The 24,146-nt window shown below is 46.5% G+C and overlaps 1 protein-coding gene across 1 annotated transcript in view; it reads right to left on the bottom strand.

Moving 5' to 3' along the window:
- ONECUT1 (one cut homeobox 1) overlaps positions 1–22,287 on the bottom strand; it is a 43,914-nt gene extending 21,627 nt beyond the window's left edge. Inside the window, exon 1 of the mRNA XM_043555389.1 lies at positions 20,968–22,287. Within this exon, the coding sequence (XP_043411324.1) occupies positions 20,968–22,072 (1,105 nt within the window). The 5' untranslated portion in view covers positions 22,073–22,287. The remainder of the gene's footprint in view (positions 1–20,967) is intronic.
- Between the last annotated feature and the right edge of the window lie 1,859 nt (positions 22,288–24,146).

The raw sequence follows: 24,146 nt of genomic DNA, 5'->3' as shown, positions 1-24,146 counted from the left end.
TTGTCCCTGAAAAACCTAGGTATGTTGACTGTCATAAAAATCCGTAGAGGAGAAGTGAGTATGTAGGGAATTAGGGCAGAAGCATCCATGTGTTCAATGCTGGAGGCAGAGGGATTTATATGGTGATTCTCAAGAAAGAGAAGGTTAGGGGAAAACAGGGGGAACAGGTGTGAGCCTTTTCAGCACTGACTGCACCTCCTCCATCTTGACTGTACTCTCAGTTGTCTACTTCAGAGGGCAGACAGCTGTGGAATTGGAGGGCACCCCCTCTGGCAGGTTAGGGTACTTCACACTCACCCTCCCTCTCTGCCTCCTGATTATCCTCCTGGGCTGGCACCAGGAAGAGAAAATAGAGCTACGGTGTTTATTTTCTTTTACATTACACCCTCACACCCATGCTGTGACAGAAGAACCTCTATTTGTCTGCACTAGACCTGTTTTATATTTAAATATGTTTTTTTATGTTTATTTTTGAGAGAGAGAGAGAGAGAGAGAGAGAGAGAGAGAGAATGAGTGGGGGAGGGGCAGAAAGAGGGGGAGACACAGAATCCAAAGCAGGCTCCAGGCTCTGAGCTGTCAGCACAGAGACTGATGCGGGGCTCAAACCCACAAACTATGAAATCATCATGACCTGAGCCACAGTTGGATGCTTAACTCAGGCTCCCCTATTTTAAGATATGTTTAAAGTATAACTTTACATAATAATGCATGGTTATGTGTGTTCACACACACATACACACACACACACACACATATACATATCATAAACCCATGGTGCACATTTCCAGCTATGCCTCTCAAACTTTAGGTTTAGAATCACTTCCAGAACTTATAAAAACACTGGGCTCTACCACAGGGTTTCTGAATCAGTAGGACTGAATCAGTAGGACTTTTTCTAACAAGTTCCCAAGGGATGCTGGGGCATATGTATGGGGGAAGAATTGAAAATAAACCCTAACAAAAATTTTTATAGCAGATTTGTTTATTTTATGGGTATGGGTGAAATTACTTTAGATGTATGATACGATTGAGTAAATGAGTAAGTGTGGGTGGGGGAGAGAAAAACAAAAATAGAGATGTTATGGGTGCCGGGTTCTCACTGTAGAGGAAGGGATATGCAACGTTTCATTGTGCTTTGTGGATATTGCTTTATTTTTATTTTTACTTATTTTTATTTTTTTTTTTACAAATTGAAGGTTTATGGCAACCCTCATGGAGCAAGTGTATTGGTGCCATTTTTCCAACAGCATTTACTCTGTGTCTCTGTGTCACACTTTGGTAATTCTTAAAATATTTCAAACTTTTTCATTACATTTGTTATGGTGATCTGTGATCAGTGGTTATCACTTGCTAAAGTTCAGATGATGGTTCACATGTTTTAGCAATAATGTATTGTTAATTAAGGTTTGCACCTTTTTTAGACATAATGCTATTTCACACTTAATAGGCTATAGTTGGAGCACCTGGGTGGATCAGTCAGTTGAGCATCTAACTCTTGATTTCAGCTCAGGTCATGATCCCAGGGCTGTGAGACCAAGCCTTGCATGGAGCACCATGCTGAGCATGGAGTCTGCTTAAGATTCTCCCTCTCTCTCTCTCTCTCTCTCTCTCTCTCTCTTTCTGTCTCTCCATCCCTCCTTCCCCCCTCTCCTTCTGCCCTTCTCCCCTGCTCATGCTCTATCTCTCAAATAAAATAAAAAGTATATTTAAAAAATAAGCTATAGTGTAACATAAACATAACTTTTATATGCACTAGGAAACCAAATAATTCACTTGACTCTATTGCAGTATCTGTCTTACTGCAGAGGTCTGAAACTGGACCCACAATATCTCCAAGGAATGCCTGTACAAATACGGAATGGGAAAAGGAAGAAAAAATCCTATGGGTATATATTGTAATTGGATGTGCAGGTATTGGTGTGAACTCGTGATTTAAAAAGTACATACATAAGCATGTTTATGTATACACGTATATAACATATCTATGAGTGTGTATGTACATTTGTGTGTGCGTGTAAATATACATGCATATATTTCCTGGATTTTTCTGAATGATCCCATAACAAAGTCACCCTAGCAGCCAAACCCCACACCTAGGACTTTTTGGTCGCTAATATCATTCCCCACCAAAATATACCAGGGCTCATGAAAATGGCAGATTCTAGGAGTAGAACAGGGTAGGTAATAGACGGGGTTGGTCCATCTTATTATAACACCAGAAAGTTAAAAAAAAAAATAGATGGAACAATGTCCTGAGAACATAGAAGGCAGGTCAAAGGTGCTCCCACTGGTCAAGTCTGGGATAATTTGAGCACTGAAATAGGTGAGTACAGTAATGAATTATAAACCAGTGTGTGTGTGTGGGGGGGAAATGTCTGAAGCTACACCAGTAATAAATTGAAGGGAGCTCTTGCTCATGGAAGAAAGCTGAGAGCTGGCCTCTAAATATGGCAGGAATGCTGGAGATGGAATATCATTCTAAAAGCATTGTGAGGGGCGCCTGGGTGGCTCAGTCAGTTAAGCGGCCGACTTCAGCTCAGGTCATGATCTCGCGGTCCGTGAGTTTGAGCCCCGCGTCGGGCTCTGTGCTGACAGCTTGGAGCCTGCTTCGGATTCTGTGTCTCCCTCTCTCTGACCCTCCCCTGTTCATGCTCTGTCTCTCCCTGTCTCAAAAATAAATAAAACGTTAAAAAAATAAAAAAAAAATAAAAGAATTGTGATAAACAATAGATCAGGCAAGAATCAGTAGAAGCCAAATCTATGGGGAATTTTTCAAACAAGGCTATTTGCATGACCTTAAAGTGTCTCTATACAGATTGCTTATTAGTTGTAAGAAAGAAAAAAAAAACACAACTGCAATTATACAGCGGAGAAACTTGGCAACAGCTTGGCTGGGTGATCAAAATAAACTCACCAGTTAGGTGAGGGACAGACAGACTTTGTGGCCTCGAGATGTGATCCTCTGAGAGGACACACTTCACTCATGCAGCTTTCTGGGTAAGAAAGCATCCCCTCAATCCAATCACAAGGAAATATCAAACAAAAAATAAAGTGGGGATTGTATGCTTCAAACATGTCAATACTATAAAAGGTGAAGTAAGGCTGTGGAATTGTTTCAGATTAAAGAAAAAAAAAAAGGAGATATGAGACAGCTCAGCCTGAGACTGGATTCTGTCTTGGAGGAGAACGATGCTATGAAGGACATTACTGGGTCAACTGACAAAAGTGAAGTGTAGCTGCATAAGGGAATAGCTGTGCTCTTGGAAATACACTCAAGTATTTAGGGGAAAGAGACCAGATGTTTATAACTTAACCTCAAATGGTTCATTGAAAAAAAATGTCTGTGTGTGTGTACATGTGAGAGACAGACAGACACAGAGTGGGAGTATGAGTGCTTGAGCATGTGTGTACATTTAAGCAAGTGGGGTCAAATGTAAACAACTGGTCAGTGGGTCCTGCTAACAATTGGGAAAATGATTTATGGATGTTCTTGGTACCATTTTATTTTTGTACCTTTTAAAATTTGTGAAATAATTTCCAAAGAAAAAATTTTTAAATCAAGCTTTGGATAATATTTAATGGCACTGAAATATGTTCAATTTTAAATTCTCTATGAGCTCAATTTTGTGAAAAATAAAAATGTTTAATGTATCTTTATTTTTGTACTTTTAAAAACCCAGAGGGAAACGAAACTATACCCAGGTATCATTCTGGATTATGGGATGGATAATTTGACTCTGTTGTATTGTTTATGATGTTTCATATTTTCCAAAATTTCTACATCCTGCATGTATTACTTTAATAATTACAAATTAAGCTTGAAGGAATAAAACAGATATTTAGTAAAGTTTTATGTATAATGTGGCTGACTGCTGTGTCATTCCTTAGTAATTGAAAAAACGAAGCCAAACAAAAACCCCTAAAATCACTGAATGTACAGTGATAGAAAAGGTTGTCAGAAAGTTTATATCAGTTATGATACTTTATTTAAGATATAATAAAGTCATATAAATTTATGCTTACCCAATCAATTTATGGACCAACCCAAGTTTCCAAAAATAGGGGATTGCTTAAATGACAGCATAGCTATAAAACACAAAATGTGTAATATTTTCTGACATAGAGTGCTCTAGGAGTAGAAGGAACTGTCTTTGTTTTTCTCTGTTGATCTCTGCTGTCCTGCAAATCATAAACACCTTATCTATTCACATCTGTTAAATGAATGAATGCTAGTCATGAGGTATTTGGGAGGGGGGAGGGATGATGGAATTATCAGGAATTTTTTTGTCTCCATTATTCTTTTATGTATTTTTGAATGTTATACCATAAATGTAATAATATGGGGGTTTTTAATTTTAAAAGCTGTAAAATAGTTTGTATGTATCATCCCATTGAGAAAAGATTAGAAGAATATTCTTTAAAAGGGGGGTTATCTCTGTGTGGGGGGTGTTATGGGTGATTCTTGTCATCTTTTTTCTTCTTTTTTTTATAAAGATTAATTTTTTTCTTATTTTAGAGAGAGAGTGAGAGAGCACAAGCAAGGGAGAGGGGCAGAGGGAGAGACACAAAGAATCCCAAGCAGGCTCCCTGCCTGCGTGGAGCCTGATGTGGGGCTCCATCCCACAACCCTGGGATCATGACCCAAGCCAAAATTAAGAGTTGGATACCCAACAGACTGAGCCACCCAGCCACCCCTCTTTCTTTTTTTCTTTAAAGATTTTATTTTTAAGCCATCTCCACACCCAGTGTGGTGCTTGAACTCACAACCCTCAGATCAGGAGTCACACGCTCCACCGACTGAGCCAGCCAGTCCACCCCTTGTCATCTTTTTTTCTTGAATAACATTTTCTTTTACAAAGAAGTTATTTTTTTAGAGCACTGGAATTAAAAATGAAATTATAAAAAATTTAAATTATAAAAAGTTTACAAAATTATTTAAAAAATGAAATTATAAAAAATTATTAAAAGATAGAGGGTGCCTAGACGTGGTAGGTATGCAACAAATAGTAAAAATGTTTACTAGGGTTATGCCATGACAAAACCAGGGTCTAAAATTAAATATATATACAGTACAATAATTAACTGATTAAAAACCTCTATCATTGTATTGAAGGCAGTGTTCTAAAATGATATAGTAGCTGCATCTGGGTGTTATATTACTTTAAAATAGGGAGGCTGGGTGGTAGATAGCATATATTTATATAAGCTTAAATTTTGAACAACTTTCCTATGTTAAGTTGTCTTTCATAAAAGAACTGGATTAAAGCACTTTAATGAAACACTTGATACCACTTTCAATATACCCAGAAGGGTGGTCACCCTCCTGGTGCTAGTCCTTAATTTCAGTGTTCAGATAATTGCACTGGGCAGTACCTTGCTGGGCATATAAATATATTTACAGGAAGGCAACTGTCAGTCAAAAGAGCAGAATAAAGGAAGCAAGAAGCATTCAATCTTTTTCCCAGAAAGTTATTTGGGAGAGGGAAGAGGTCCTTGATTATTTTAAAAGAGGGATACACATGCATGCACACACACATGCACAGGCATGTACATGCATGCTCACATAGTTGAAAAGCCAAAGACTATCTCTAAAAGATACACAAGAAACTGGTAACAAGGGTTGTCTCTAGGGCAGGGGGATTGGGTGCTGAGAGAATAGATTAGGAGGAGAACTTGGTTTTCTCTGTATACCTTTCTATGTTGTTTAACTTTTGTTAATCAAGCAATTAATTAGAAGTTTATGTATTTATTTTGAGAAAGAGATAGTGCACGTGCATGCACACTTGAACAGGGGAGGAGCAGAGAGAGAGGCGGAGAGAGGATCCCGAGCAGACTTCACACTGTCAGCTCAGAGCCCAACGCATCTCGAGCTCATGAACCATGAGATCATGACCTGAGCCAAAATCAGGTCACTGAGGATGCTTAACCAACTGAGTTACCCAGGCGCCCCACTGTGTTGTTTAACTTTTAAAACACAATGTGCACATAGAACATACTCAAAAATAAACATTTATTAATTAAAAACAATTATTTAAAAAATTGGGGGCTCGTGGGGGAACAACTGTGTAAACTGTTTGCCTGCCCTCCAATACACCTGTGCTTCTATACCCTCCTGTCTGCCCTCCAATACACCTGTGCTTCTATACCCTCCTCTGTTGTCTTCACTTATAGACACAGGGCTCCTGACCAATTGTTACAGAGGATTAGAGAGAGAGAGAGAGAGAGAGAGCGAGCGCCAGTGGGGGAGGGGCGGAGAGAGAGGGAGACATAGAATCTGAAGCAGGCTCCAAGCCCTGAGTTGTCAGTGCAGAGCCTGATGCAGAGCTCAAGTTCACCAACCATGAGATCATGACCTGACCCAAAGTTGGACACTTAACTGACTGAGTCATCCTGGTGCCCCATGCTTTTGTTTCTTTACCAGCAGGAACAGATTTGGGCTAACCTTTGGCACTCGTTCTTCATGGTTCTTGTGTGCCCAATGGTAGGCAGCTGGTTGGAATGAAAGTACCTATCACTGCCCACCAACACTGGGAAATACAAACCAGACCTAAAGGACTGAACCTACAATCTTCACTTCACTAGCATGCTAACATCATGTCTTCCCCATTCAGTAACATGTTCCTGTGAGGACTACTTGATTTTACATCTCAAATCTGTGTGGAGGCCAGAGAGCCCACCTCTCTTAAGAATATGCTTGAGTGGGTGAGCTATTCTGAAATGTTGTATCTTTATATTTACATCAACACAGCCACCCTGTAGGGCTAATGGTGTATCCAAGCACCAGCATCCCAAACCAGAACCATAGGAGTCAGTTCCTCTCTCATTTTTGTTCTCCACGATGTCTTCTCTACTTTTGATATATCTCTCAAGTTTTGCCTACCCGTTTTCCCCACCTTTGCTGACGATGACATACAATCAGACCCTCATCATCTATTTCACCCCACCTCCCAGCTAGTTCCTTGCTATTGTTATTCTCCTACTATCTCACTCAAGTTTGCTTTCAAAAGCACACAGCTGACTTCATTCCACTATGTATTATATCTCTATCTGTCTACAAATATAAAACTATGGAACTATAGATTATTCCAGAAAAATGGTAAATAAAGGGGCAAAAATAAAAGTCATTTGCCTTAAACCCTCCATATAAGTGTTCTAATTCTCAACCTGTAATTATATTAGAATCACCTGTGAAGCTTTTTAGCCAGCACCTATTTTCTCCCCACCTCTCCTCCACCAACCTAATTTGTTCCCTTAGAGGAATATAAAACCCTCTGCCCACTCCTCCCCAGCCTTGAAAACCACAGCCTTGGAGAACACTTTTGTTATTGATGGGAAGGTATTATGTCACTCAGCTGTGCCAGGGAAGAAACAAGCTTTCAGCTGTATAATAATTCAGATTCAAGACATCTGCAAAAACATTTCAGCCTGGGCCTCCGCACATACTGCTGTTCCCTCTGCCTGGTAATCTCTTCCATTTCTGACCCAAGTCCTATTCATTTTCCAGATCTTCAAACTTGTCCTTTCATCACACCCCAAAGTTCTCTTGGCATGCATGCAGACACACACACACACACACACACACACACACACACACACACACACACACACACACACACACACAAATCAAAAAGAAGGAAACGAACAGCTATTTGTCTCTCTTTCTCACTAGACTGTAAGTCCTAAGGGACAAGTTGGCTGAATATGCCATCCCCAGTACTGAGCACACGTGCTGTAGCTGGTGCTCAAATGAATGAAAAGCAAGTCTTTCTTTCCATTATCTAATAAAATTTCCTCTTTCACTTGTTTTTATTTTTAAGTTTTTATTCACATTCCAGTTAACAGACATTATAGTATTAGTTTCAGCTGTACAATAGTGATACAATACTTTCATATAACACCTGTTGCTCATCACAAGTGCCCTCCTTAATCCTCATCACCTATTTCACCCACCCCTCCTCCTCTGGTAACCATCAGTGTGTTCTCTACAGTTAAGAGTCTGTTTCTTGCTTTGTCTCTCTCTTTTTTCCCCCTTTGCTTATTTGTTTTGTTTCTTAAATTCCAAATATGAGTGAAATAATATGGTATTTTTGTCTTTCTCTCTCTGCCTTATTTCATTTAGCATAATACCCTCTAGCTCCAACCATGTCATTGCAAATGGAAAAATTTCATTCTTTTTTATGGCTGAGTAATGTTCCACTGTGAGTGTGTGCATGCGTGTGTGTGTGTGTGTGGCATATATTCTTTATCCATTCATCAGTTGATGGACACTTGGGCTGATTCCATAATTCGGCTACTGTAGACAATGTTGCTCTAAGGCATCCTCTTTCACTTCTTGTGTCCTGTCCACAATTGGCAGAATATAATTTCTTTTTTTTTTTTTTAATTTTTTTTTCAATGTTTATTTATTTTTGGGACAGAGAGAGACAGAGCATGAACGGGGGAGGGGCAGAGAGAGAGGGAGACACAGAATCGGAAACAGGCTCCAGGCTCTGAGCCATTAGCCCAGAGCCCGACGCGGGGCTCGAACTCACGGACCGCGAGATCGTGACCTGGCTGAAGTCGGACGCTTAACCGACTGCGCCACCCAGGCGCCCCCAGAATATAATTTCTAAGAGGGTTGACATTTAGTACATGGCTAGGAACAGGGTAAATGACCATAATGCTGTGAGATTTGTTTGGTCCAAGCTGTTTGAGTTGGGAAACCAGAAAAAAAATCAATCTTTTTCCTCCCCAATGTTAAAATTAAATAACATTTACATCCATGAACGATATGTATATTTAAGTTAGGAAGCCTAGTAACAAAATGAACATTTGTGAAGGCAGCATCCAACAAAAGAACTAAAACAGCAGTTGCATTGTAAAGCTACTTATCTTCTGACCTTCCCCTACTGGAGGTAACCACACTCTGGAATTTGAGTTTATTATTCACTTTTTCATTTTTTTAAAGTAGGCTTCATGTCCAGGATGGAGCCCAATGTGGGGCTTGAACTCACAACCCTGAGATCAAGACCTGAGCTGAGATCAAGAGTCAGATGCTTTAACTTACTGAACCATCCAGGCACCCCTCTTTTTTTTTTTAAAGTAGCTTCATCATATACTTATGCATCTCTAAACAATAAATTGTTCAGCATTGCTTGCTTTTGAGCTTTGTAAAGGTGATATTGTTCTTTTTTTAAATGTTTATTTATATTTAAGAGAGAGAGAGAGAGCAGGGGAGGGGCAGAGAGAGATGGAGACAGAATCTGAAGTAGGCTCAAGGCTCAGAGCTGTCAGCACAGAGCCTGATGCAGGGCTCCAACTCAGGAGCTGTGAGAACATGACCTAAATGAAGATGGATGCTTAACCGACTGAGCCACCTAGGTGCCCAAAAGTAGTAATGCTTTGATGTGATCTTCCATAGCTTTTTTCCCCTTAATTCAACATTGTTCCTAAGACTCAACTATGCTGCTGTATATAGCTGTAGCTATATATGGTGCAAAATATCATCGTAGTATACGACTGCATTAGATAAATATATCACAACTTATGCACTCTTTGTCAATGGACACTTGGATGTTTCTGACTTCTTTGCTCTTATAAACAGTGCTGCTACAGTCTTGTATACATCTCCAGGAGCATCTGGAGATGTGAGTTTACCTAGGGTATATACCAAAGAGTAAAATCACTGGATAGGTGTAGGTTCAGGTTTATAAGTCAATGCCAAATTATCTTTTGAAACAATGGTAACAATTTACATTCCTAACCAGCAGTGTGTGAATTCCTGTTGATCCAAATCTTCACCAACAGCTTGTATTATTAGGAGACAGGAATCTCAAACTGCAGCATATTTGTGCTGGAAGGCAGCACTCCTGACTGGATAAGTTGTTTTCTCCTGACAGTTTGACAGGAGAGCCTGACCTGAGTCTTTGCCCAAGAGATGGGCCCCTGGGCCTTACACCTAATGTTGAATCCTGACTTTGGGACAGAGCACTAAGTAGAGACAAAAGACTTTGCTGTGGATACACAGTCATCCAGAAGGCAATCAGTCATAGAATGTGGGACCTGAAAGGACCCTACAGTCAATTCCTTCATTCTACATTTAAGGAGACTGAGGCCCCAGAAAGGGTAAATGACAAGTTCTCTGAGTTAATTAATGCAAGAACTTGTCTCTGGGGCTTTTGATTCTTAGTCCAGGGTTTTTAATTTTAATTTCTTTATTTGTTTTAGTAATGTAAGGTGGCATAAAATGATCTATTAAATTAAAAATAACTAAGTATCCAAATAAATGCCAATTTATTTTTTAAAGGTAGTTGTTTGACTTACGTGACTGATGAATTTACTAATTTTAGCTTCTCTGCTTATGAAGAAAACAGGGATAATATTGAATTCCACTGGGATAAATAGGGGGAAAATGCAATCTCCACAATTACAGTTGTCAGTATGTAAATTTGACTGTACTAAAAGACACCTATCTCCTGGGGAAAATAATCCTCAATTTTATGTCTGACCATCTTCATCCTTGGATCATTTCATCCCCCCCCCCCGAAAATGCTAAACACTGCTTTATAAGTCACTTTTTGTGAGGAAGGCAAACTTCAAATTCAGTTTTTTCAATTCCTCTGTCTCTTATGAGCATTGATAATTAAGCTATCATAAGAGTCTGGGAGCTGTTTGTGAACATTATAGTAAGATAGCCTCAGTAACTTGATGGTTTATAATATCAGATGGCTTTAATATTCAATAATTTATAATATCAGAATGCAGAAAAATACTGAAAAAGGCCAATTTGCAGCTGAGGTACTTAGCACCATTCAGAGTGTGCATAACAATCAAGCATGGCATGATCCCCTGCAGAGGAATCTGTCCTCTTGAATCAAAGCAGTACAAGTGCAACTAGGGAGACGGAGAAGGACTGCTTTACTAGGAAGGGTGCTTATGTGAAGGAAAGTGGCCTCAGAAGCCTTCAATGGATATGTTCATTCTGGAGCTGTTCACTTCAGGGAATTCCCTCACCAGCCCTCCCTTGGCTCATCTGCCTAGCTCCTCCCTACACTGAGAATCCATTTACCACTTAAAAATGTCTGCTGATTGGGGCGCCTGGGTGGCTCAGTCGGTTAAGCGTCGGACTTCGTCTAGGGTCATGATCTTGGGGTTCAGGCCCCGTGTCAGGCTCTGCGTTGACAGCATGGAGCCTGCTTGGGATCCTCTCTCTCTGCCCCTCCCCCACTAGCACCCGCACTCTCTCTGTAAAAATAAATTAATTAATTAATAAACTAATAAAATATCTTCCGGTTTAACAATGTCTGTAGGCTGGCAATAAAGGCTTCCTGTGAGATATCCTTTTTTTTTTTTTCTAATGTCAGGCTAAAACTCAGGAGGTGTTTATTATTTGGGGATGGGGGCTTGGAGAGAAAGAACACCAAGAAATTTTGCTAGGAATGCTAACCAAACTGCTGAGGTGCTCCTGGTTCAGGTTTTCCTCCTAGCAGTCATTTTAATCAGCACTTCCCCTATTTAATGAGCTTGTAGTGCCATTACATAATCACCCAGCTCGCTGGATTAATGATGAAAAGAGGAACTGATTTTTCCAGTTGCATCATTTGAAGTAAATGTTAACTTTCTTTCTGAGTCCTTAGTTAACCGCATTAGCGTGACAAATATGTCTTTGTCTAGCATAAGTAATTAGAATTTAATCACTTTAACTGCATCTTAATTATCCCAAATGAATTGAAAGGACATTTAATAGCAAAGATTAAATTGCCTTAATGAACGATTTTTGCGACTCCATCAATACTTGAATCGCGTTAGCCACTCCTCTCACGCACTTCACCTGCAGTGAACACGGGGGTCACTAGGTGGCGCGCTTCGCTCGTTTATTTATTTAATCCTTCTCCGCCACCACCTCCCCGCCCCACCCCCCCCACCCCGCCCCACCCCCCTCCATTGATCTGTTTTAGAAGACAACAGGAAAGAAAGTGAAAAGCTCATAGTTTATTGTGTTCCTTTGATAACCTCTCTTTGGGACTATGAGATCATCACTAGATGCAAAAAACGAAAGCAGTGATTTCAGAAACTGTCGATTCTGAGTACCCTATGGCATATGCAAAGGAAGATGAGAGACACACGGATAACTGGAAACACACAGTGTTTGAGGGAAGTTGTAAGTTGCCCTCTGGATGATTGCCAACTTATACACAGAGTCTTAGTTTCATTTATTATTTTTTAGTGCAGGGTCCTAAAATATGAGTAACAGTCAAGCTTGAAATAGCAAGACAGGTACTGATCTGAAGCAAAGAAATGTAATTGCTGTCCAAGTGCAGATCAGAACACCAATGCCTCAAAGTATGGGAGGGTTGGGCCTTTGGGCCCTCCTCCAGACATGAGTCCCAATGGACCAGTCCTACCCACAGAACACATCTAATGATTGATCTTGCCCATCAATAACTGTTTAAATGAACAAATGGATAGGGAGACTTGGGTTCCATGTCTAGCTTTCACACTGCCTTATATTCCCTCTGGCTGCTTCTTCAAAGGAGAGCAATAAAGAGTCTCACTTATAAGTCTTTGGTAAAAAAAGCCATAAGTTTCCATAAGTAACTTCCTTGAGAGTCTAGAGGAAACACACACTCTTCAATTTCAAGACCTTTATTATGCAGACACTTTCCAGATGGGGTATTTATGACAGCAAATTAGACATCTCCACATTCTAGGTCCACTGACCTGGTGGATCTGTACTAGGCACAGGGTGGAGAGTAAGAGGGTTCTGGGCTTTGAGCTGGGAAAGCTGAGTTCAGGACTTCAGTGCTTACCACAGGTAAATTATGTAACCTCAATGAACATGGAAATAGAGAAGATAATAGTAACTACTACTAAACTAGTGGCTCCCCAACTTTGCTGCTCATTAAAATTACCTTAGAGCTCTTAAAAATCCCAATGCCCAGGTCACGTCCTATACTAATTGCACCAGAATATCTAGGGTTTTAGCTAGGAATCATATCTGTAAAGATCCCTAAGTGATTCCAACATGTAGCAAGATTTGGGAGCCACTCAAATAGGCAGTGAATATTAAATAGGAACACCTATGTCCTCACACAGTACTTGACTAATAGAACATACACAACAGACATAAGCCCCTTCTTTATTAATTGCCATGACAAATTGGATGGGTAGTACTTCAGGGGTTGGTTCTGTTTAGCTGTTGGTTTACCAAATTGTCTCATCTAAAGGAGAAGAAAAATTCTAGAAGCTGTTTTCCAACTTGATAATGTAACACCTTTAGGAAGAACACAGTGTAGATGATTCTGTAGCAAGACTCGGTGATAAAACATAAATTCCTATGTTTATATCAAATCATCAGACTTTCTCAGAGAAAAGCAAATAGCATATGACTTAGATGAGGACTTTAAGATACAAAACAGGTGAACATAAGGGAAGGGAAGCAAAAATAATATAAAAACAGGGAGGGAGACAAAACATAAGAGACTCTTAAATATAGAGAACAAACAGAGGGTTGCTGGAGGGGTTGTGGGAGTGGGGATGGGCTAAATGTGTAAGGGGCTTAAGGAATCTACTCCTGAAATCATTGTTGCACCTATGCTAACTAACTTGGATGTAAATTATAAAAAATAAATAAATTATTAGGTAAAAGAAAAAAAGAAGAAAAAAAAGAAAAAATATTATAATGAAGCAGAAAAAAATAATCAGACTGTCTTGTGATTGGTGTAGTCATGTAATCCAATCTTATCACTTCAAGAGGAAATTAAGCTTCACTAGTATTAACATACTTGTCACAAAATAAAAACCTGTGCATATCTATTGATAGAAGACAGGAATTTATGATTGTGCACTAAATTCATACCTATTAGAAATCAGTTTTTTTTTAACTGAACTCTATGAAACTGACACTTTTCATGGAGAAATAATGTGGCTTTCTTCTCCCAAAGGTGGTTATTCATCTTACTTAAGTAGAGACATGATGAAAATAGTATTTAATGAATGCTTTTATCCAGAATGATGAGAAATCTATTCTCTAACTACCATTACTTCAATAAGACCTCCTTCTATTGCTACCCTAGGCTGGGGACCATTCAATTTTAGCAAGAGTGTGGAGATTCTGCTGTTTTAACTGAAATGAAACTAGGCATTTCTCATCCAATCCATGATGGCTCCTTGGTTGATTTAAAACATTAAGCTGGTGTTTAACTATTCCAATATGTGGAGTTTACAAAGAGCACTGAGCACTATTACTTGGAGGACAAGGCTTCTAGCTATGGATTTTGAGGAGCAAGACAAAAAGAACCTCTTTTTAAATTACCCACCTCCATCAGGCTTGAGGATTTTCTTTCTTACAAGGAAATCAAGAATAAATTTTACTGATATACCCTGTAAAAGCTATTTCCTCTGAGAACTTTGGGTAGCAATGACTGTTTGATTAGCTGAATTTCCCATGAATGTGGAAATGATGACATCAAAACAGCTCATGTAACAACCTTCTTAAGGACCTCGTAGATTAGAGATGACTATAGATTTTCCCCAGCACGGATCAAAGGGACTGAATTGAACGTTTTAGCTTAATGATCCAACCCCTGTCACACCCATAGGGACTCGAATTCTGATTTTGTAAGCGGGTGTGCACGTGTACTCAGACACACACAGAAAGCTGCCGGGGAGGGACGAAAAGATCAATCACCGGCTTGACGAGGACAGGTTTGATCTTTTTGATTACTTGACTGTGCCAGTGTATATTCCTGGCAGGGCCTCAAGATTTCTCATAAACTTCAGAATATTAGCTGTTAATTTTCACTTCCTTACTACAACTCTTCAAAGGCATCCTACCCACTTTCCAGCAGCAAAGAGAAACGAACAGGCTAGCCAGGCGGGGCCCTGTCCAGGGTCCTGACGCCGCACCAAGACTCCAGGCCGGTCGGCCTCTGTAGGCCCTTTCACCCACCCTACACTAGGGGAAACAAAGACCTCCAAGCTCAAAGCCTCAGGGCTGCCTCCAGACTCCCGTCAGTTAGCTAGAAGGGGAAACAACAAAACAAAGGAACCACTAAACCACACATCCAGTACTGCATCTCCCAGCCCCAGCCTCCTACTCCACACCACCGGGGTCACCTGCTTTCCTCAAACAAAAACATGCCAGCAAAAGTATAATTTGGATAGAAAATCCAAATGTGAATTTTGTTTCGAGAGGTCAGAGTTGGGGTGCACTTTGGGGGGCATGGCAATTTTGTCTCATTAGTGGAGTAACACCCAGACATTGTCAGGAGCCAAGATAGATCTACTATGTATCCCTTTCTTCCTCCTTCACACCCTTTTCCTATCAAAAAATAATTACTGTTTTGCAAATCACTAGGATAACGATGTTCTAAAAACAAAGCCATGGCAAGTATCCCTTTCCTCTCCGCAGCATGTTGAACCACTGGAGGCTTGCTTGGTGGCCGGCTGCAGCAGCCTGCAGGGGGCGTATGCAGCTATCACCGCACACAACCCATCAGGCCACCTGGGAAAGCTGAGCCCAGTGGAGGGCATCTGGGAGGGCAGGATTCCAGCTCTGCACAGGGCAGTGAGGCTCAATGCTTGAAGGTAAAGAAAGATGTGGCCTGGGCTCCGAGTTGCTTTGTTGTTACAACACAGGTATTGTTGGCATAGTCTGTCCCAAGTGCCAGTAGCAAAACAGCTATGACAGGGTCTGTCTCTCTAGTGACCACTACATCCCTGGGGCCAGCAGATCACTCTGACTGATCCTGATCACCCTTTGGGCACTTCCAAGGCGCTGGGGCTGCACCTGCTGGTGGGACAGTCAGCTGCCATCAGAATGGGGTTATCTGTCTCAAGCAGCCATCCTGCATGTGCTAACACTAGGGTTACAGACAATAACCACCAGGCTTCCTTAAGCCTCAATAACAGGTATTCCTATACCAGTCAAATAGTTGGCTCCAATCTTCACCGTATGCACACTTTTTTTTAAATATATGAAATTTATTGTCAAATTGGTTTCCATACAACACCCAGTGCTCATCCCAAAAGGTGCCCTCCTCAATACCCATCACCCACCCTCGCCTCCCTCCCACCCCCCATCAACCCTCAGTTTGTTCTCAGTTTTTAACAGTCTCTTATGCTTTGGCTCTCTCCCACTCTAACCTCTTTTTTTTTTTTCTTCCCCTCCCCCATGGGTTTCTGTTAAGTTTCTCAGGATCCACATAAGAGTGAAACCATATGGTATCTGTCTTTCTCTGTATGGCTTATTTCACTTAGCATCACACTCTCCAGTTCCATCCACGTTGCTACAAAAGGCCATATTTCATTTTTTCTCATTGCCACGTAGTATTCCATTGTGTATATAAACCACAATTTCTTTATCCATTCCTCAGTTGATGGACATTTAGGCTCTTTCCATAATTTGGCTATTGTTGAGAGTGCTGCTATAAACATTGGGGTACAAGTGCCCCTATGCATCAGTACTCCTGTATCCCTTGGATAAATTCCTAGCAGTGCTATTGCTGGGTCATAGGGTAGGTCTATTTTTAATTTTCTGAGGAACCTCCACACTGCTTTCTAGAGCGGCTGCACCAATTTGCATTCCCACCAACAGCGTATGCACACTTTTTAACACCAAGTGTTCCTTCCTCTCTTCACTGGCATCTGTGCTCCCTAGTGGGGACTATAAGAAGGATCCCACACCCTCAAGGGATCAGGTACAGGCTGAGAGAAAGGCCCATGCAGAGCTTTTTGGTGACTGTCCCTAAGGATGAGAACTTTTGGATTCCTGCTGGGCTGATGTGAGGGAGGGAGTGGGGGGGTGGGGCTGGGGAGGGGTCGACAGTCAACTCCTTGAGCACATGGCCACTATTCACCCTGAGGGAATGGGGGTTCTTTGAGACTCCTCTGGTCTCCTCCTGACAACTGGCTGCCCCCACCATTGCATGTTGGGAGAAGGTGCTCCCTTCTCCTCCACCACTGCCCCTCCTCCCCAGTCCCACTGGCTCCTGGGCTGCTAGGAAGATGCGGTTGGCCGCACCCGCAGGCCCTTTGTTTGAATTGCAGTGGACTGGGAGAAGCTGCACCAATGTGAGAAGTGGGGCTTGAGAGAACCAGTCCATTTGGTACCTTCTCCTATTTTGGGGCCCAGGAACTCTTCCAGTTCCTATGTCCCCATATGCCCAGTCCTAGTTTTTTCTCCTGGCCTGGGAGTCTTTGAGATTTGGGGAAGTGAGGTTCCCAAGGCCCAGCATTTCACTCCTTCTTGGCTCACTTGGCCCAGGGATGTGAGGGGACAGTTGAAATGTCACCCACTGGGATAAATATTAACAAAAAGCAAATGGACTTGCAAGGAGGCCAGTTATCAATCAACCAGACCACAAGGCCACTTATGGCAAACACAGCCCAGGTTGGTCCCAGTGAGACTTTCTCATGGCCACTTCCTGGCTGAACATTCTCCCTTACACACATACCCCCAGACTCAGGCTCTCCTCCAGGTCTTTCTGTGGCCAATTCTGGACAAGAAGGGGGTGCAGTCCCAGATGCAGGAGATCTGGAAGGCTCCCTGGCTGGCATTGTTTGGAGGTTCCCTTCTTTCAGGTACCCCACGGTCAAAGGGGCCTGGCACCCATCCCTGCCTGAGCCTGAGGCCTCTGGGCTTTGCTTCCTGGGTCCATGATGCTGTACCCTCGGGTAGTGCACATTCCAGCCTCTTCCTAGGCTGACAGCTCCTCTATTGTGGCCAAAGCCTTCCGGAATCTTTAATTGGAAACTAATCTCGGGGTCTTAATAGGCGCCCACCCACCCATACAGTCCAGCCCGCCCACGCCTACTGAGGATGAGAAGCAACAGTGTACTTTAATGGGGCAGCAGCAAGTATTAGGTTGAAGGAACACATATTGATTTTTTAAAGGTACTTAATTTGGTGAGAATTTCCTCCTGTCTCCCATCTTCCACCAAGCCAATGTAATATTGTAAGGAGAAAGCACCTCCCCAAACACACTGCCACGAGTGGAGGTTTTACACATGATCTTAGCCAAAAGGCCGAGCACCACTGTAGGTTTTGACCCTCCGCAATAGGCTTCGTGGAGCCTGGGCACCCGGAAGAGGATGGAGAAGCCACTCATCGCAAAAAAAAACCACCCAGCGGGATAGGGACGACGTTGAGGGTCTTTAGTGCAACAGCGAGTCAAACTGCAAGGGGCATCTCTGTGCGTGGAGGCTGATGATGGCGGTAATGTCCCCAGCCTCGACCAAAGTGTCCTGCAATGCATTTAAATCTGCACTTGGGGCCTACTAGAGATTATTTGGAGACTTCAGGAAAAGGCCTCACGCCCTCCTCACCCCACCCGGGAAATGCAAATGTTAAAGGAATGGCTCTTTGTTCTTCGGTGACTTTAAAATAGGTCGTGGTTCCTGCAATATAATGGGATTGTTCCCGGTTGGGCTCACTCTGCAAGCGTCCCCATCCCAGCCTTTTCAACCCCTTCAATTAAGTTAAAGAAAGAAAATTAAACATTCAGCGCTCCATCCGGGTCCTAAGATATGGATTCCACTTGGGGTTGGGCACCAAAGTTTGTCCTGACACAGTATCCGATTTTCCTTTTTTTTTAATTTTTCCCCCCAAGAAAAGGCCACGTGCCTGGGCCGAGTTTAACTCGCCTTTGGCTGCTGGGTGCTAGACCGTTGCCCCTTAGATAACTTTCTGGGTCCGGTGAGGCTGGCCCAACCTTCCCACATGACGGCCCCAGTACTCGTGCTACTCCCTCAACAGCACTGCGGCGCCCACGCGTGTAGGTCAGAGGGCGCTCGCGCAGATCACGGTCCTAAGTCGGGTTTCCAGGGCTGGGGGTCATCTCTGAGCAGAACCTGTCAGTCTGATTTTCCAGGATGCGACGGGGGGGGGGGGGGGGGGCGCAGAAGGGAAAGGCGGTCACTGACGTCTCGAGCAAGCACCTTCACCAGGCTGGGGATGGGGGGTGAGTACCAAGCTTCCCTGAGGGGATCCCTCTTCATTTCCACCCCGTTCCTCCATTTCCTCTGCCCCCCAGGCGGGCCTGTGAGAGCATTGCTGGTTAAAAGGTCCTCAAGCCGGAGTACCAGGCTGACGCAGGCGTGTGAAAAGGCACTGACTACTTTGGGCTCCTGCAGAGGCAGAGCAACTCAGGGAGAAGGGTAGCTGTTTCTCCCGCTCCTTGTGGAACTTCAGCTGCCCTAGGGTCTTGGTGAGCTCACACGGGTGGGAGGCGATATGGTGTATGCACACAGGGATAGGGAATGGATTCGCGGGAACCCCGGAGGGCACCTTGTCAATCTCTCTCTCCTAACCTTCCTGTCCTATCCACCCCCCCCCCCCCCCCCCCCCCGCCTTCTGACTTCCAGGCGCAAGCTGTAATACCCTGCGCGGGGACATTGCTTGGAACCAGGAGCGCAGGGCTGGGCTGGAAAAACTGGCGGGGCACAGGCTCCGCCAGTGCTGAGGACCGCTGAGAGGCCAGGAGCGCCCAGACCCTAGGAGTGCTTTGGGTAGCCTCCGGCTCCCGCCGCCGGCTCACTGGCATGCCGGCACCTGCCTCCCTCTAGCTTCTCATTGGCCCGCACGTGGTGGGGGAGGGGGCTCTGGCCTCTCGCTTTGATTTTAGACTGTGAAACGCCTCAGTGCCCCCGGCTCTGAGCGGATTGACTGTCTCTCATTCTCCAGGGACGAATTAATGGAGAACGATCAGTTAATTAACAAACCCTCATTCCGGCTTTTACCTTTCTCTTCGCCAGGACTCAGGCCAGGGCACCAGGCTGAGATTGGGGCGGGGGGAGTAGCACCGACCCAGGAGTCAATCAAGTCTGCCGGTCTCATCAAACCGTGTCCGCCCTCGGTTGCCCTTGGCTCTACCTCCCCGTGTGTCCTCTGCCCTCCGGGGTCGCCGAATCCGCTTGAAATCTCCAGTGTGATTCAGCCTGGGCTAAGCTGTCCCCTCAGCCTGCTTCCAGGAGCTTTCCTTGAACCTTGGCTTTGAGAAACTGAGAAAGCTAGGCGCTGTCTGTGCAGAGCCGAAGAGACATTCCTGCTCAACTCAGAAACACCGGGCCTCTGGGTTTCGCGCCTGGGAGACCTCTGCTCGCAGACTTGGGGGTCATGTCCACACTTTCACCCCCTTGCATGGGGATTCACTCGAAACACCAAGCAGAGGAAACAAACAAACAAAACAACAAAAACGAAATGCGAAGTCGTAAACTAGCCGGCAGCAAAGGCTGTCCGTGGGCTCAGCTGTAAGCTCCCTAGCTGCTCCGCCCGCACTCACCCTTACCTCGGCATCATCTGCCTTCCTTACCCTTCCACAGCCGGTTACTAGGGTAGAGTGCGTGCTCTTAACACAGCGTCGGCGCCAAACACGCCCTCCGTCGGCTTCAGAACCTTTACCCAAACTCTCAGAGTGCGCTCCCCATCCCTCCCACCCCTGCCTGGCGCCAATAGAGTAAGCTCCGGAGGGGGTCACCGCCGTAAGTCCAGCCAAACGTGGGCGGGCAGCTGCTGCACACTCCTACCCAACACCCGGGCGTGTGCCAGGAGTACTGCCTGGCAGAATCTGCGCGCAGTTCCACGCACTCGTCGCCTTCCTCTTCCCAAACCCGGAGCGTCCAACTGATAAGCGACGCACAGACGTATCCAGCCAGGTGCCGGGGTCTCCCTTCGCCTCCGGCGGTGAGCGCTTCCAGCACTGTCTCCCAGCATAAATGCGTCGCGTCCCCGCAGTCGCCCAGGCGGTACCGTTCAGCTCCCGGAGCCTACCTACCACAGCCCAATGCACTGAGTTCTGGAGGAGGCGGTCTGCACCTGGGAGCCGTGTGCTGGCTCTTCCAGGCCCAGGGGAACCCCCCTCCCTTCTGGGGGGAAAAGGAGAATGGGATGAAGCGTGCCCAACCCTCTCTTTTCCCTCCCTTCTTCGGCCCCTTCAGCTTCCCCAACCTCTGATCTCCCCCACGCGCCCAGCTCCTTGGCCGGCTCACCTGCCAAGCGGAGCGCAGACATGCGCTGGAACTCGGGCTCCTGCAGCCACTTCCACATCCTCCTGAAGGTCTCCCGTCCGGACTTGAGTTTGCTCCAGGGTTTGGGGTTGCGCAGCAGGTCCGAGAGGGTCCCTTGGGAGCGGCAGAGCACCCTCTGCGCGAAGATGGCCTGTGGGATGCTATAGCGCTTGAGCTCGGTGGTGATACGCTGCGCCACCTCTTTGGTATTGATCTCTTCCATCTGCCCTGAATTACTTCCATTGCTGACCTGTGCGCCGGTCACCGAAGGGTTGGGTTCCCGGGCCGTGCCCAGGAGCTGCCCGTGGCCCTGGGCGTTCAGGTGGGCGTGAGGGTGGTGCGGAGGAAGGCCGTTGATGGGCACCATGCCAGCCGAGGTGGGCGTGAGGTGCTGCTCCCCGTGACGGCCGAGCATGGCCGGGTGGTGGGCTTCGAAGCCGTTGGGGGTGAGCATCTTGTCAGTGGGCATAGCGGCGCCCGGGTGGGCATAGTGAGGGAGCCCTTGCTGGGAGTTGTGGATGCCGCCGAGCCCGGAGCTGGAGAGGGGCGAGAGGCTCTGGCCCATGCCGGCCACGTCCTTGTGGTAGGGGGTATAGAGGTTATTCATGGAGGCCAGCCCGCGCTCGTCCCGCATGAGCGTGAAGCTACCGCTCACGTTGCCCGCCAGGCGCTGGTGGTGGTGCGGGTGGTGGTGGTGATGGTGGTGGTGGTGATGGTGGGGGAACTTGTCCGAGACGGTGGAGATGGGCGGCAGCGGCTGCAGAGGGGTTAAGGTGGTGTAGGTGGTGGGCATGCTCATACCTGGGGGAGTCTCGCAGGCCATGGTCATAGTGGGGTGCAGGGGGCCGGCCAGGCTGTGCTCGGGGGCCCGGTGGTGGTGGTGGTAATCGCCGCCGCCGCCGCCGCCGTCCAGCAAGGACGCCATGCCCATGGAACGAGGGTGCGCGGGGGGCAAGTGGCTGCCACGGTGCGCCACGGAGCTTCGCGCGTGGGGACTGCCGCCCAGGAGGTCGGCAGGAGCGGGCACTGGCTCATGGCTCACCCCGTGCAGCTCGCCGATCGCCTCCATGGTCAACTGCGCGTTCATCGTGATCCGGGCGAGCGGGCGGCGGACACAACATCGATGAGGCCGGGCAAAGGCGGCGAAGGGCGCACGCAGTCCGGTCTTCACATCGGCTGCCGGCGACTGTTGCCTGCCTGCCTTCCTTCCTCTCAGTGTGGGGCTCTGTCTCCCTCTCTGAGTGTCTCGCCTTCCCTCTTGCCCCCACCTTCCCCTCTGCGTCCTCGGCTTTTTTTTAAATATTAATTTCCAAAAAGGATCCGTGCCGTTGGGCGAGCGCGGAGCCCCCAGCCCGCCCGCCCCTGGCCCCCTCTCGCCCTTTCCTTCTTAGAATTCTGAGGCCCCCGGCTCCCCTGACGCAGCCCGCGCGTCTTCGGCGGCTGCTTTTTGCCCGCGCCGCTGGCCAGCTCCAGCCATGGCTCGGTTACTGTTGCAGACTCTGTGGCCGCGGTTCCGCCGCCGCTGCCGCCGCCGCCGCCGCCGCCGCCGCCGCCGCCGCGGCCCGCCCTCACGCCCGCCGGGCTCTGCGCGCAGGCGCGCGGCTCGGCCCCGCCCCCTCGGCCACCGCGCGGTAGGCCCGTGACGTCCCCATACAAATGATGGAAGGGGGGCTCCGCGCCTTAACAGCGGCTCTGGGTGGCTCTGGAGCGGCGCGCACGTGCGAAGGCCTGGCGTGGACCGCGACCTGGGGAGGCCAACGCAACCGCTGGAGACTTGCACCCCTCTCGGCTCTCTGGCTGGGGTGGGCTTTCACCCAGCAACGTTTCCTGGGCTCCCATCCCGGGAGGTGCGCTACGCCTGGAGAGCCCTCACCCCTCCGTCCAATTGCTGCTTCTCGGTGTAGATTGCCCAGAGAGCCTCAGCCAGTGTCGTTACTCCTTACACTCTGGTCTACCAAGCTTTTCCCCAGAGGGCTTCTGGGAGTCCGCGCTATCCCCATCCTCAAACGCTTGGCCTCTTTGGAGGGAGTAGAAGCAAGTATCTTAAATGCCTTGGTCAGCTTGGTGCCTGTTGACCCGACAACCTCCATCCTTCCTGATAATCCTCTGCCCACCCTTCCTCTTACACGCGCGGGAGAGGAGAACGCTCAGTGCCACGAGTTCGGGCCCGGCCATACCTCTCTGTCCCCCGCCGCCTGGGTCCTTCTTCATCTCAGCTGATAATTAAGGCGGCGTGCCACTTCGCGAATGACTGTGTGTGTGTGTGTGTGTGTGTGTGTGTGTGTGTGTGTATTGGGGGTAGGGAGTGCTCTGGTGGGTTCCCACGTCAACTTCTGGGTGCTGGTGGGGCTGCCGAGGCGCGAGCTGTTCTGCGGTTGCTCTAAGGCCCTCGTGGTGAAACACCCAGAGGACGCTGCTTGTGGGAAGAACTGACGCCGGCAGTGTGGACCTGGCGCGCCGGTCTCCGCTTGGCCCGTAGGGACGCCCTCTTCCCGGCGTCCCCGAGAGAAGCCTCCAGATTTGAAAATCAATTCAGCCTCGGGCGTAATTGTCCGCTTCCCACAATCACGCTCCAATCTGGAATCGAACCTGGTCCTTGGGCTTGGTGGGGACGCGTGGGGAGGCCCCCAGTGTGGGACGTACACCCGGCTACCACATGCCGAGGCTTTCTTTCATTTACAAAAGAGAGAAAAAAAATCCGTAACAAAAGGCAGAGCCTTGTCTGCTTAGGTGCTTTCATCCCTCAGAGAAAGGACAGATGTGCCCATTGTCCAGCCCTTGGCAGTTACGACCGGGTCAGCGCCGAGCCTCAGCCCCAGGCAAGCAGTGGTCACAATGGGGACAGGCTCTCAGAGCCTGGGTTATCTGGACCTGGATGTGGAACAAAGCGTGTGTGGCCTTCTCTGGGCCAAACTTAGACTGTACGTTCCTTTCCTGGGGCACTTAATCAGAGCCCACCAGCAGTGTCTCTGCTGAAAATGTTCTTAGACCCTAGGAGAGGCCAGGGCTGAGGTAGGGGGAGTAGTGGTGACTGAGTCCCCTAAGCAAACACTTGAGCCACACAATCCTTGGGAGAAACTTCCAATCAGCTAAGGCATGAGCAGGCCCATCTCTTTATCTAGTTCCCTGACAAAACCAGGGCAACATCATGATCCAGGTAG

The sequence above is a fragment of the Prionailurus bengalensis genome, chromosome B3 (assembly GCF_016509475.1).
Source record: "Prionailurus bengalensis isolate Pbe53 chromosome B3, Fcat_Pben_1.1_paternal_pri, whole genome shotgun sequence".
Classification (NCBI taxonomy): domain Eukaryota; kingdom Metazoa; phylum Chordata; class Mammalia; order Carnivora; family Felidae; genus Prionailurus; species Prionailurus bengalensis.
This window is presented reverse-complemented; position numbering and strand designations above follow the sequence as displayed.